Genomic DNA, 14,275 nt, shown 5'->3' on the forward strand with positions numbered 1-14,275 from the left:
TTAATCGCAAATGGGTAGTTGAGTGTTGAGAGTGAAGACAGTAAGAGAGAGAGGGAGAGAGAGAGAGAGAGAGTAGAGAGAGAGTAAAATGTCGTAAATGAGAGAATTGGTTGGCATTTGCTTTGAGTGTATGATTAAATAGGGACACGTGGCAGCATCTGGAGTATCTTTAGTTATTAGATCTGACGGTTTAGAAGGTGTCCAGCCGCCTCACCCTAAGAAGGGTGCCTCACATGATTCAATCTATATATATATATATATATATATATATATATATATATATATATATATATATATATATATATATATATATATATATATATAGAATTAGGTTCAAGTGAGTCCTCTACTCTTAGATGAGTCCCTAAGTCCTATTTCTAACCCTTAGATCATAGAAATTGGATGGCTAAGATTAAAACAAAAAAAGAAGGGAGATATAAAAGCAAGCAAACCCTAATTCATCCTCCCTCACTCATTCATTCTCTCTGCCTCCTCCTCTCTCCTTTCCTCCCTTCTCTCTCCTCTTCTCCCTCCCTCGGCCACCACACGCATACCACCACCCGCCACTACTCCCTATTCTCTCATACATCACTACCTCTCCTCTAATATTTCCGGCCACCACCTGATAATACAACTGCCACCACCTGCTGCCCACGCCGCCGCCACACTGACGCCGTCCCCAACTGCTGCCAACACCGCCCCCAGACCCACGCTCATTTCAGATCACGGTTTTTGGTCAATTTTTTTAAGATCTCGTTTTTTATTTGTGGTTGGGTGATTGGTGGTGATGTTTATTGTTGGCGGTGATGGCGTTGATTCCGGTGGTGGTAGTCGTGAGTGTTGGGCTAGTGGCGTTTATGTCTTCCTTGTGTTCTCCTTTCTCTTCTTTTTTTGTCTGGTGTCGCGGTGGTGGTAGTGGGTCGTGATAGTGGGGTCGTGGGGTCGTGGGTTGTGGTGGGTGTTGGGGTAGGCATCGTGGGTGTGGGTCTGGTGGCGTCGTGGGTGTGTGGCTGATGGTTTTTTTTTTTTTTTTTTTTTTTTTTTTTGCTCAGATCTATGTCGTGGGTTGGCGGTTGTTGGTATTGGGCGTGATTGTGGTGGTGGTTGGTAAGGGTAGTGGTGGTGCAAAGGTGGTAGCTGGTGGTTATTCAATGACTTCAAAGTATTAAAGTTTCTATCGCGTTACATTAAAGTTTCACTCGTGCAAATGTACCAAAAAAAAAAAAAGTTTCACTCGTGCAAAGGACTCGTATTAAAGTTTCGACTCGCAAGAATTAAAGTTTCACTCGTAGACCACTAAAGTTTCATTCGTAACTTCGAGAAATAACAAATTTTTACATCGTTATATAAATACAAACTTTTGTATTGAAAATGGCCTGAAAATCGTTAAAGTTTCACTCATCACCATTAAAATTTCACTCGTTTAACATTAAAGTTTCATTCATAAATCACTGAAAATTAAATAAATATTAATTAAAGTTTCACTCGTCAAATGGCCTAAAAAAATTAAAGTTTCATTCGCCACCATTAAAGTTCCACTCGTTTAACATTAAAGTTTCATTCATAAATCAATGAAATTAAATAAATTTTAGTCACAATTACATCATTACATAAATTCAAATTTTTTTTTATTAAAATGGCCTAAAAAAATTAAAGTTTCACTTTTAAGCATTAAAGTTGAACTCGTATACTATTAAAGTTATATTCAAAAATCAGTTAAATTAAATTAATATTAATCACAATCATATCATTTCATAAATTCAAATTTTTATATTAAAAATGGCCTAAAAAAATTAAAGTTTCGCTTTTAAGCATTAAAGTTTCACTCGTAAAACATTAAAGTTATATTTAAAAATACATAAATTTAATTTTTTATTTACAAAATGACTTTAAAAAACTAAAGTTTCAATCGTAAAGAATTAAATTTGCTCTCCGCATTAAAGTTTCACTTTTAAAACATTAAAGTTTCATTTCAAAAATTGATTAGAAGTCTCAAATCTCAATCATCAATCTTACAAGATCTAATGGCTTAGATTAGGACTTAGGGACTCAATTATTTAGGTGGACTCATTTGAACTTGCCTCTATATATATATATATATATATATATATATATATATATATATATATATATATATATATATATATATATATATAGGGAGGCACAAGAATCTAGGTTAAGTCCCTCAAGAAAGCCCAAAACACGGAACTAGAGTTGCGATATTCAGAGCAGAGCGCAGGCTGCGCACAATTGCGTAGGCTGCGCTTCGTGATCGACAAAGACATCTTTCGAAGGCCATATCTCCCTCGTTTCTTGGACAAACGAGGCATGTGGCCTACCGTTGGAAAGCTAAGATCACAAGCTTTCACCTCAATATAGCCTTCCATCGATACGAGCTCTAAAAATCGAGATATATCCATTTGAAGTTGACCCTTGTGAAACCGAGTTTTCAATTCTTCATTTTGGCTCTTGTTTGTCTATGCCAAAGCATCAAATCTTCCATTAGCTTACTTTTCTTGACTTTGAACTTATTCCCTTGGCTTACCTTTTGCTCTCCTTCTTCACCTTGGTTGACCGTGGTTCGGGTTTGACTTGTGAGTCGGCTTGTACAAAATGATCCATTCATCTTAACTTACCAATATGAAGTACTTGAATTACCTTGAGATGTCAATACCAACAACAAGTTCAAATGATCCAAATTACAACCAAAGTGGATTCACCGGAAAATACAACGATTAACACTTAAAACTGGCTTTGTGACAAGTTTATTCAACTAAAATTATCTAATTAGGCCGACACTATTTGACTCTATCAATACCCCCACACTTAGACTTTTGCTCGTCCCGAGCAAAACACAAGACAAACAATTGAGAAAGTCTACAAGTGAGCAAGGGTGTAAATGATCACTCTTCCCTTACCTATTCCTTCTTATATAGTTATATCTCCCTCTTGAACAACCACCAATTAAAGAGAAAATCTAGATTCAAAGTTGACACAAACTCTTCTCTCACTCACCCTCCTTATACAATCCCTCACACAAGACACGACACAACTCCAACTCCGACTCATCACACAACTACACCCTTCTTATATCACCAAAGAAGTAGTAATGGTCACTCTTACCTTATCCCAAGGCAATAGCAAAGTGACCCATCAAAATCCTCCTATCAATCACAACTCATCACTACTTATAACACCCCCTTATCACTCCATTCAAATGCAAGCCATGGTTACCAAGTTGGACAACACCACAACATTCACAACTTAGCAACCCAAGAAGAAACCACCAATTTGGGATATATTGTGACTCAAAAAGAAATTAAATCCTAGTCTAACCTCCTTCCAAGACCCTCCTTATCGGTCCCTTCTTATCCCTCCATCTTTTTGGTGTTGCTTTTTTTTTTTTTTTTTTTTTTTTTTTCAATTTTTCGATTTTTTTGTTGAAAATCCCTCATTTTGCCTAAGGTGGCCTTTCGGGTTTTCACCTTAGCTTTTCCTTTCCTCTCATAGTGGCTCGCACTCGTTTCTTCATTTTGCCCGGAATGCCCTTTCGAGTTTTCATTCCGTCCTCGGCCACCTTTTCCAATCTTGCCTAGGTGCCCACCCTTGTGGGTTTTCACCTAGCCGGAATTTCATTTTTTTTTTCCAAAAAAGTGCATCAAAACATGAAATAAATCTTACATATGTTACAACCAAACTTCTCCTCCACACTTCGTTTCCACATTGCCCTCAATGTGGAGGAGTGTACTATAAATTCAAAGGAGAGTAAAAAAATGTCAAAGGAGTACGGGTTGCCTCCCGTAAAGCGCTTTTTTTTTTCGTCGTTTGCTCGATGCCTTTTCAACATTTTTCTCCTTCAAGAACCAAGAGCGGAACAACGCATCGCCCTTAGTGACTTGTCATACACACTAGCCCATAAACAAGAGGCATGACCATAGTATAGATCACCCACATAACAAGCATAAGTAAGGAAATAGTAAACACAAGACAAGTGTCTCAAGTTTTCATGCTTAATCAACGATTTCTTGTCACGATATGGTTCCTTGAGGGATGGGATGGACTTGGTGAAAACCAAGTAAGAATGAGGCGACTCGTGAGCTTCTTTGGGGAGTAAGTTGGATGACACTTTAAAGCAAATTTGCGGAGGTTCCTCCTTAAGGGGGGGTACACCTCTCTACAAACTCATTTTCCATTTCTTCTTTCGCATCTTCCTTGATCCCCACACTTACAAGTTTCATAGGCTTTGGAGGTCCACAAATCATGTCTTCTAGAGCCTCCGCTCCACCTTTTCTTTTTCTATCCCAACCACCTCAAAATTCTTTGCTCCTTGGCCATTCATCTCAAATACCTCACTCGTCGATTCTTTAAAGGTCAATTCCGGGAAAGAGTTACTACGAACCAAAGAGTTGTTTCCACGGTGTGGGTCGTCAACTTCGGTACAAGGAATGTGAATAGGGATCTCAATGGATGGCAAGGCCCAAGAAGGTTTCGAGTCACACATATCATCTTCCTCATCAAATAGATCCTCAAAATAAGAGTTATCAAAGGTGAAAACAACCTCTTCCTCAACCTTACTTCCCTCATGTTCATCTTTTTCAACAATTTGACCTAATGACTCCTCACACAACAACACCTCACCAAGGCCACTAAGGACCGAGGAGTTGTCCCCATCCACATGACTATTACTCGAGGAACCATCATCAGTAGTGCACAAGGTGACGGTAGATATCACAACGGGGGAGTGGCATGGAAGTGTGGTGAAAACATAAGCATCCTTCTCATCATCCCAAAAATAATACTCTTTATAACAGTAGCTCGTATCAAGATTAAGGGAAGGAGGGTTTTCAACCTCAAGATCATTCTCTTTATCATAGGAACCATCATCAAAACACTCATTGTCTAAAGTGTGAAGAACCTCTTCATCGATTTTATTTCCATGAATATCACCACGAATTTGGTTCATTTGATTATTGAAGATGTCCATTTCCAGCGTGTTGGGTTCTATTTGCCTATCAAAATTTTGATTCATTTCCTTTTAACTCTTGATAAGAACTTGAAGCATTTCTTGGATGCTTATTGAAGATGTATCATGGGTGAGCATTGTCTCACTTTGTTGGTATTCAGTTTGACAAGATTTTTGAGACTCTCATTCCCTAGTATCATTGGCTAAGTAGTGAAAGAGTTCTCATTTATTATCACAACTCCCTTCAAGGAATCTTCCATTACTCAAGTAATTCACATGAGACATACTTTCAACATTTAGCCCATTAAAAACCACATGACAAAGTTCCCATACTTCAAAATAATAATTGCAATTCAAGACATATTGCTCAAGTCTATCAAAGTAATTGCAAAACAATTCAACATCATATTGTGGGAGATAGAGATTAGCCATTTAATCAAACAAGTAAACAATCTATGGCAAATAAATGAGTCCTAATATTTACAAAGACTAACTACACTAATTAAAAACCAATAGTTCAAAAACAAGCTTTAGCTATGTTGCCTTCCCCAGCAACGGCACCAAAATTTGATAGTGAAAAGACTAGGTGTCGTAATACTAGAATTAACTACCAAATTAACAATTTATAACTCAAACTATACTCTAGATTAAAGCAATATAGTTCAAGTAAAGGTCGATCCCAAGAGAAGGACTTTTAAACTAAAAACATGAATTGTAAACTATTGAATACTAAGCAAGACTCTACTACTAATTAAGACTCTAATGATAATTTAAACTAAACAAATGGACTAAACACAAACAATGGGTATTAACAATGTTCAACTTGTAGGAAACACAAAAGGAGAGGTCTTTGGTTGGGAAAACATCATGAGAAAGAGTAACAATGAAGATTTTACTATTTAGACAATTCAACAAACAAGTGGTGTGCAAGAAAATTCAATATTAAAGAGAACTTGGTGTAACTTCCTCTTAGTAACCAACAATTAGTAAAGCTTGACCCATTTTACTCTCTCAAAATTATCTACCCAATACTACCATTTCAAAATGTTGATACATGTAAATTAAACCATCTGCACATACCTTTTAAACTTACACAACAAATCATTAAATCATGAAAAGAGACTAAGCATGAGCATTAAGATTTTAACCAAAAGATGGAGCTAGGATCAATTCTTCATAAGATTAAACCATACAAATAAGAAAAAGACATAAACTTTCCTATTTGCTATATGCATCCTTTCAACCAAATCAACATACAACAAACTTGCTTCAAACAATCCTAAATAGATTAAACCATTTCTCTAGAATTTGCATTTGTCATATAAGCAATATGCAAGGGTGATCAAACCAAACATTCAATTACTTAACATAAGAAATTAAGCACAAGGAAAAAGTATTAGATAAATAAAGAGAGATTAGCGGGTCTTACAATACCAAAGTTGGGAATTTTGAATGAAATTACACCAAGTAAAGAAGAATTTAGCCTTCCATAATCTTGTTACAACCCACAAATTGAAGAAAAATTAACATAAAATTAGAGAGAATTCTTGTCTTAATTATTACAAGCTTAAGATTAAACATAGATCTTTAGATGAGAGTGGGAGTCTTTTTAGATCTCAAAATTCTAGATATATATAGGGAGGCACAAGAATCTAGGTTAAGTCCCTCAAGAAAGCCCAAAACACGGAACTAGTATTGCGATATTCAGAGCAGAGTGCAGGATTCGCGTATTTGCGCAGGCTTCGCTTCAGACTGACAGCAACATCTTTCGAAGGCCATATCTCCATCGTTTCTTGGACAAACGAGGCCTGTGACCTATCGTTGGAAAGCTAAGATCACAAGCTTTCACCTCCAGTTGGCCTTGCGTCGATAAGAGCTATATAACACGAGATATATCTATTTGAAGTTGACCCTTGTGAAACCGAGTTTTCAATTCTTCATTTTGGCTCTTGTTTGTCTATGCCAAGGCATCAAATCTTCCATTAGGTTACTTTTCTTGACTTTGAACTTATTCCCTTGGCTTACCTTTTGCTCTCCTTCTTCACCTTGGTTGACCGTGGCTCGGGTTTGACTTGTGAGTCGGCTTGTACAAAATAATCCATTCATCTCAACTTACCAATATGAAATACATGAATTACCTTGAGAAGTCAATACCAACAACAAGTTCAAATGATCCAAATTACAACCAAAGTGGATTCACCGGAAAATACAACGATTAACACTCAAAACCGGCTTTGTGACAAGTTTATTCAACTAAAATTACCTAATTAGGCAGACACTATTTGACTCTATCATCTACTCATTGGTTTCTTCTTGTTATTTATACTCCGTAATATTTATATTTATATTTATATATATAAGATCTCATTTGTACCCTTCTATTATTGCGTTCTCCGTTTTCCGAAAACTCACAAATGCCCCTAAACTCAGTCAATTTAGTCCACGCATTTTCTCACTCGTACACCTCCGTTTTCAGAAATCTCACATATGCCCGTAAACTTTGTTAATCCGCTAAGTGATGACATGAAAAATAATTTACTATTGAGTCCTCCGCAACGGGCTTATTGAATTAGGTGCATGAGACCGGCCCACAAGCAAGTCGGGTTCCATCCTAAAACCAATTGGTGATAGAGGAGTAGCCCACTTACTTATAAGCTAGTCCCTTCACTATTATTCTACCGATGTGGGACAATACCCCTTACACACATATGGGAAGAGACCTCGACAATCTTCCCCTTTTACATGTGTGTGCTAAAACTCTCCCTCACTTGGCGCTACACCGCACCCGACACAACTCCGCGTCGGACCGACCAGGTACTCCGCAACGATGTATGCCATATACATATTTCAAAGTTTTTTTTGTTTTAAAATACTTCACGAGTCTAAGTTACGATGAGTTATATAATTTATATGTGAAAGGTTCTCAATTGTATTTCCATATAATTTTAAAAAAACTATTATATTAAAAAAGTACTAGTTATAATGTTATTTAATGACCAAAATCATGTTTTAACCTTTTTAGTACATTGTAAAACGGTTAATCATCGTTTAAACATTATTAAGTAGTTGCCACATCATCAAATGTATGCCCCACCGCCTAGATCCGCATGCAACCGTTTTGATCCGCTCACAACGAATAGTGTACTTAATTTACTACCATTAACATTTATGAACTTTTTCATATTGAAATTGCATTTTGTCTTACAAAAGGAAATGATTGATATGGGTTGGGTTAAAATAGGGTCAGGGTTGAGTTAGAGGTCGCAGTTCATGTCTGGTCAGGATTTTGGTGAATTGGGTTTCGGGGTCAAGTCACAAGTTGATTCAGATCATATCATTCCGGATCCTATATATCGATTTTTCTGTTACCCTTCCGATCGGTTTTGGTTCACTAGATTTTCGGGTTCTGTTGATGCTGTTTTTCGGGCTGGGTAACTTTTGCTAGCTCTAGGTGGGGGTACAGATGGGTACCGTACCGCACCCGCTTTAGTTGGTACAACCATATGGCCGTATGGGTATGGAGTTTAAGCGACTGGTGGAGAGGGTATCAGTACAAAAAATTCACTTGTCATGGGCAGTGGGGCGAGAGTGGATTTTCCTCATATCGACCTTATACCCACCGGTCACCTCCACCTAGCCACTAATTATTAAAAAAAAAAAATACAATGTAGTATTTTGTGTATTTATAACTTTGTTTTTTAATTTTTTGTTCAAAATTTTAAATTATAAAGATGTAAAGAAATTTTTCAAAAATTCGCAGTGATTAAACTCCATTTCGTTGAAAAAAGTATTGATAAAAATTATGATATAACAACAGGATAGTCCTTAAATGAGGTGGTTTAGAGTTCCACCTTGTTGCTAGTTGGGCAGATATGAGTAGATTTGTATATCGGCCATGCATAGTACGTAGGACGGGTATGAGTATGATTATTGTTTGGTAGGTACGTCACCTACTGCAGCAAGAGCTGTTAGCCATGGTAGCAATCTGTTAGCCATAGTCGTTAAATGAGGTGGTTTAGAGTTCCACCTTGTTGCTAGTTGGGCAGATATGAGTAGATTTGTATATCGGCCATGCATAGTACGTAGGACGGGTATGAGTATGATTATTGTTTGGTAGGTACGTCACCTACTGCAGCAGGAGTTGTTAGCCATGGTAACAATATTTTAGAGGACAAACCAAGCACACCCTTATCTTGCCAGGGATACCAGGCACAAACCAGGCCAACAACAGTCACAGCAACAACACCCAGGCATCACCAACTGTCAGTCCAAGTTCATCAGGCCATAAGTGCACGATTCAGAGTAGCTACCAACTGCCACCTTGGCCAGCCAATTCTTTGTTCAACTAATCACAAATTAATCCTAAAGGAGCCAAGCTCAATTTCTAAAGCATTGCACATAAAACCAGACTGAAAAGCTAGTTGCGGGAGGGTAATTCAGATAAAGCAAAGTTGCTATTTTTGGCCAAACAAGGGAAAAACTCTCAACAAAGAAACTCTTGGCCTATTTCAGCATTCATTAGATAGAGCCCTGAGCCACAGGCCCACAGATGGTGCCTGGACCAAAGCCATTTGACCTTCAACAACTAGCCAAAGAAATACAACAGCCAAGGACAACCTGTCACTATCAACCTACGGCTCTTTTGTTCTTGTTTAGTTTGCTTTAATTTCCTTTTGTATCCGTTGTAAAATAACTCCACTACTCTTGTTTGCTTCCTAAGATTAATCATGGCCCTTAGATGGAGATATCTAGGATTTATTTGTACTGAAACTTCACAGGAAAGGCCTATATAAGGACCCTTCCTCAGTCTGTTTTACTCAAACTTTGATTAATGAAAAACCTTGAGATTTCTCTCAAAATTTGCAAATCTTATTAACTTTGCCGAGTCTTAGTTGTAAGTCAGACTTAATATCTTCTTGTACTTGCTTAGAAGGTGATTAAGGATCTGTGGTGTTACTGAGAACAGGTATGTGCTTGCTTGAGCTGTTTTAGGTGCATTGTCTGTCTGTTTTGAGTTTGCTATGTGCTTACTTGAGTAAATTCATTCCAAGCTCCCCAAATTATTAAGTTTAACCTATGTGCTTGCTTGAGGGTGAATTTGATAATTATATCTTGGTTTCTAGTCACAAAAAGAGTCATTCAATTCAGCTGAGAAAACTGTCTGAGTTGGAGTTTAATTCAGTCTGGTTTTCCAATTAATTAAATTACTTAGAGTGTTTGTAAAATCCTGAAATTTGGCTCAGTTTTAGTTTACCATCTTAACTAAATTGTCACCAATTTTCATAATTTTCCAAGTTCACTATTTTTGCAAAAATCCTTAAGTTTATTGCATTCCCCGAGGTTGCTCATTTGTCTGTTTTCAGGGTTTGTCAAAATTGTATCTGTTCCCATAGCTTACATTGCACCTATCGTCATCCCGCCCAAATAACAACCCTACTAGTTAAGGAGTTAGGCTCGTAGCCATTACGTATTTACGTCCTAGCAAGAGTAGAAGAAATATCAACTTCATTATTCCTAGTACAACATAAAATATGAAATCCGGAATACAGAATACCCCGTTAAGCACTAACAAACATTAGACCATGGAAAATTGAAAATATGTCGTGTTTGACAAGTGCAAATAGTCTAAACCAAAGAACACCTCCTCGAAAAGTCCTCCTTTTCCAGATAAATAAAATTCCTTCTAAAACTTACATAAGGAGTTAGAAACTGTCAAATGTCACTGTTGTCGCTTTAATTTGGTCAACAAAATTATAAATTTAGATACAACTAAATCAAACAACTTATTATCCGAATAATCATCGTCTCATTCTTGTAGATAGATTGATTTCATGAACACATATTATTATTATTATTATTATTATTATTATTATTATTATTATTATTATTATTATTGAGTACTGTATATCTTTGTTTTTTTGTAAAAAAATTCAAGAATAGTAAATTATATAGGGAAGGCGATTCATTACTTAAACTTGGGACATAATGTCAACGTCATTTCCATTTAGCGTTAGGTAAGTTTGTGAGGTCCAATTATTTGTTTACTTTTTTTTACTTTGGAGTGTCTTAGTCAATTATTTGCCTTTTTATTTTGGGAATATCTTTATTGGCCAATTTGATCATTCACATACATTCGACATTTAATTTAGTCCACTTGTTATTTATTAATTGACCCTTTTCTTTCCTTGTTCTTTTTGCCAAAACTAAAAATAAACAAATAACCGAGACAAAGGGAGTACAATATAAAGATACTAATATGAGGCATGGCCATTGGGCGTATCGGCCTAGCTAGGTCCTTGCATTGCACAACATTTCTATTCACCATCTCGACCTTAGATAAACAAATCAATTAATAAGCCTGAATCGTTTTATTCTTTATCATATTAATACTTTTATAATTTTTTTATGCGAATAATACGTGATAAATAACCCGATCATACAAATTAAATTTACAAAAACTAGCTCCAATAAACTAATTTAACAAATATTATAATAACTTTGAGAAGGAAATCTAAATGAGGAAGCAATCACATTAGTTCACCCACCACTTATTCATTTCATCATCATAATGTTGAACCGTAACCTCTTCCCATAAACTTTAAAATGCAATTTAACACACATAGAATCTTCCTAACTTTGTTTCTTCTCTTACGTTGATTCTTTCTTCTTTCTCCTCCACCTTCTTTTACCCCCTCATTTTATTTCATTTTTTTATTTTTTTCAAACAACCAATATAAATACATTTTTTCCTTATTTTATTACAGAAAAAAAATACTCCGTACTATATATATATATACGGCACAATTACCAATATAACAAACTTATTAATTGTGCAAGCAACCATGCACTTTCTGTTATTATTCCCGTTTATTCTGTTACTCTCCTTCCAAAATTTCCCGGGTGTTTTTCCCGCCAGAACAATCCCGGCCGTAACCGTCGACGCCACTTCCGCGTGGCGCAATTTTGCAAATTTCGTGAACCTCGAAAAAGGCAGCCGTGCCACCGGTGTCTGCGACCTCAAACAATACTTCCACCGCTTCGGCTACCTGTCGTCACCGGCGACACCACTGACTCCGGCGAACTTTTCCGATGAGTTTGATTCGGAGCTGGAAACTGCCATCTTGACTTACCAGAAAAACCTCGGGTTGCCGATCACCGGAAAACTCGACGTCGACACTGTTGATCTAATCATGGCGCCGAGGTGTGGCCTCGGCGACAACCACTCACACGCCACCACATTAACCAACACGGGCCTACATGAGACGCGCCATTACGCTTACTTCGCCGGTCGTCCACGGTGGTCGGAAGCTAAGCCAATTAACTTAACATATGCGTTTGATAAGGACCATATTATTAATTACATAAATTACGACACCATACGAGCCGTATTTAAACGCGCTTTTGCGCGTTGGTCGGATGTAATACCCGTAAATTTTATGGAAGTGGAGAATTATCGAAAGGCGGAAATTAAAATTGCGTTTTTTAAAGGGGACCACGGTGACGGAGAGCCGTTCGACGGGGTTTTAGGGGTTTTAGCTCACGCATTTTCTCCAGAAAATGGAAGACTTCATTTAGATGCAGCGGAAACATGGGCCGTTGATTTCGACACGCAGGAGTCATCCGTAGCCGTCGATTTGGAATCAGTTGTCACGCACGAGATTGGTCATGTGCTTGGGTTAGCCCATTCTTCCGTTAAGGATGCTATTATGTACCCGAGTTTGAGGCCCAGAAGTAAGAAAGTGGACCTTCGGATTGATGATGTGGAGGGTGTTCAAGCTTTGTACGGGTCTAACCCGAATTTTAATTATGGTTCTTTGTTGGAGTCTGAAGAGACTTCTGATGGCGGAGTTGGTGGTGGTCGTCGTGGTTTTAGTGCGTTCGGATTGTCGATATGGTCGTTGTGGATTGTTACGAGCTTGATTCAATTAGTAGTATAGATAGGCTTAGAGATATTTTTACTTGTAAATATAAATTCATATACATATTCACCATTTTTTTCCTATTTTACAAATTAGAGAGTATTCAAATTATAGTAGTTGTAACGGAAAATTCTTTATTTGGTTAGGTGAATGGATTTAGCAATCTGTTAGATTTGTACATGCAACTCCATATCTTGTTGTGAGGAGTATTAATCAATCGATATCAATACTATATATTAAATCCAGAAATCAAGAGAATTCAATGTAATTAAAGAAAATTATACAAATTAATTATATTATATAGTTTTAAATCACTAGCACCGTATGATGGACCCGATTAAGAGATCTCAATGCAAATATTATATAGTTTGGGTTAAAATACAATTATATAGAAGCTGGGTAGTTTTCCTAAACATTTGTAAGAGACTAAAACATGGTCAATTTCCTTAAAATAAAATAAAATAATTAATTAATATGGCCAATTTACTTAAAATAAAATAATTAATTAAGATGGTCAATTTCAAGGAGACTAAAGGAATTAAGATGCTTGGTAATTTTCCTGAATATTTATAGAAGACTAGAAGATGATCAATTTTATTAAAATAAAATAATTAATTAGTATAAATATGCACACTTATGGTATTAATTATTATCATCATAAAAGTATATATTAAATTTAAAATCTATGCAATTTTATTAAAATTTATAGTTTATTAGATGTATAGAGATATTAATTATTTAACATACAAAAATATAATATAAGTAGGTTACAAATAATTCAAGTTAGATTTCATAATATATAATTGTTCCGGGTGTGATTCCGGAGCAGGATTTGTTACCACGTAAGCTTGGTGAATGATGTCTTTGCTTTACTCTTCCTTTCGGCCATGAATACCTGATGGTACCCTGAGAAGGCGTCTAGCAGGCTTAGCATAGTGTAGCCTGCCGTTGCGTCAATTAAGCTATATATTCGAGGCAAGGGATAGCAATCTTTAGGGCATGCTTTATTAAGATTTGTAAAATCAACACACATCCTCCACCCCCCTGATGACTTCTTCACCATTACAACATTTGCTAGCCACTCAGGGTAAGTACAAGGCATGATAAAGCCTGCCTCTAACAATTTGTCTACCTCGGCCTTGATGGCCTCGTCTTTCTCGGCCGAGGAGTTCCTCATCTTCTGCTTGACAAGGCGAGCGGTGGAGAGCACGTTCAGCTTGTGAACGATCATTTCTCGGCTCACGCCTGGCATCTCGGCGGCTGAGTACGCGAAGACGTCTTTGTTCTTCCTCGGCAGTCAGGAGATCGGCTCGAATTTTGGCTCAGGCCGACACCGATTACGGTGCGTCTGGGTCAATTTCCACTTGCTCGGTCTTGGCTCCTTCGACCATGC

The 14,275-nt window shown here is 37.0% G+C and overlaps 1 protein-coding gene across 1 annotated transcript; it reads left to right on the plus strand.

Annotated features, from left to right (window-relative positions):
- Nucleotides 1-11,805: 11,805 nt before the first annotated feature.
- Nucleotides 11,806-13,043, plus strand: LOC141658964 (metalloendoproteinase 1-MMP-like). Its single transcript, XM_074465677.1, has one exon. It carries the CDS (start codon nucleotides 11,806-11,808, stop codon nucleotides 12,898-12,900), a length of 1,095 nt encoding a protein of 364 aa, XP_074321778.1. The 3' UTR covers nucleotides 12,901-13,043.
- The last annotated feature ends 1,232 nt before the right edge of the window (nucleotides 13,044-14,275 follow it).

This window comes from Silene latifolia, chromosome 6 (genome assembly GCF_048544455.1).
Source record: "Silene latifolia isolate original U9 population chromosome 6, ASM4854445v1, whole genome shotgun sequence".
NCBI lineage: Eukaryota > Viridiplantae > Streptophyta > Magnoliopsida > Caryophyllales > Caryophyllaceae > Silene > Silene latifolia.

Coding starts and splice junctions, on each gene's coding strand:
- LOC141658964 (XM_074465677.1), top strand. CDS start 11,806: ATGCACTTTCTGTTATTATTCCCGTTTATTCTGTTACTCTCCTTCCAA.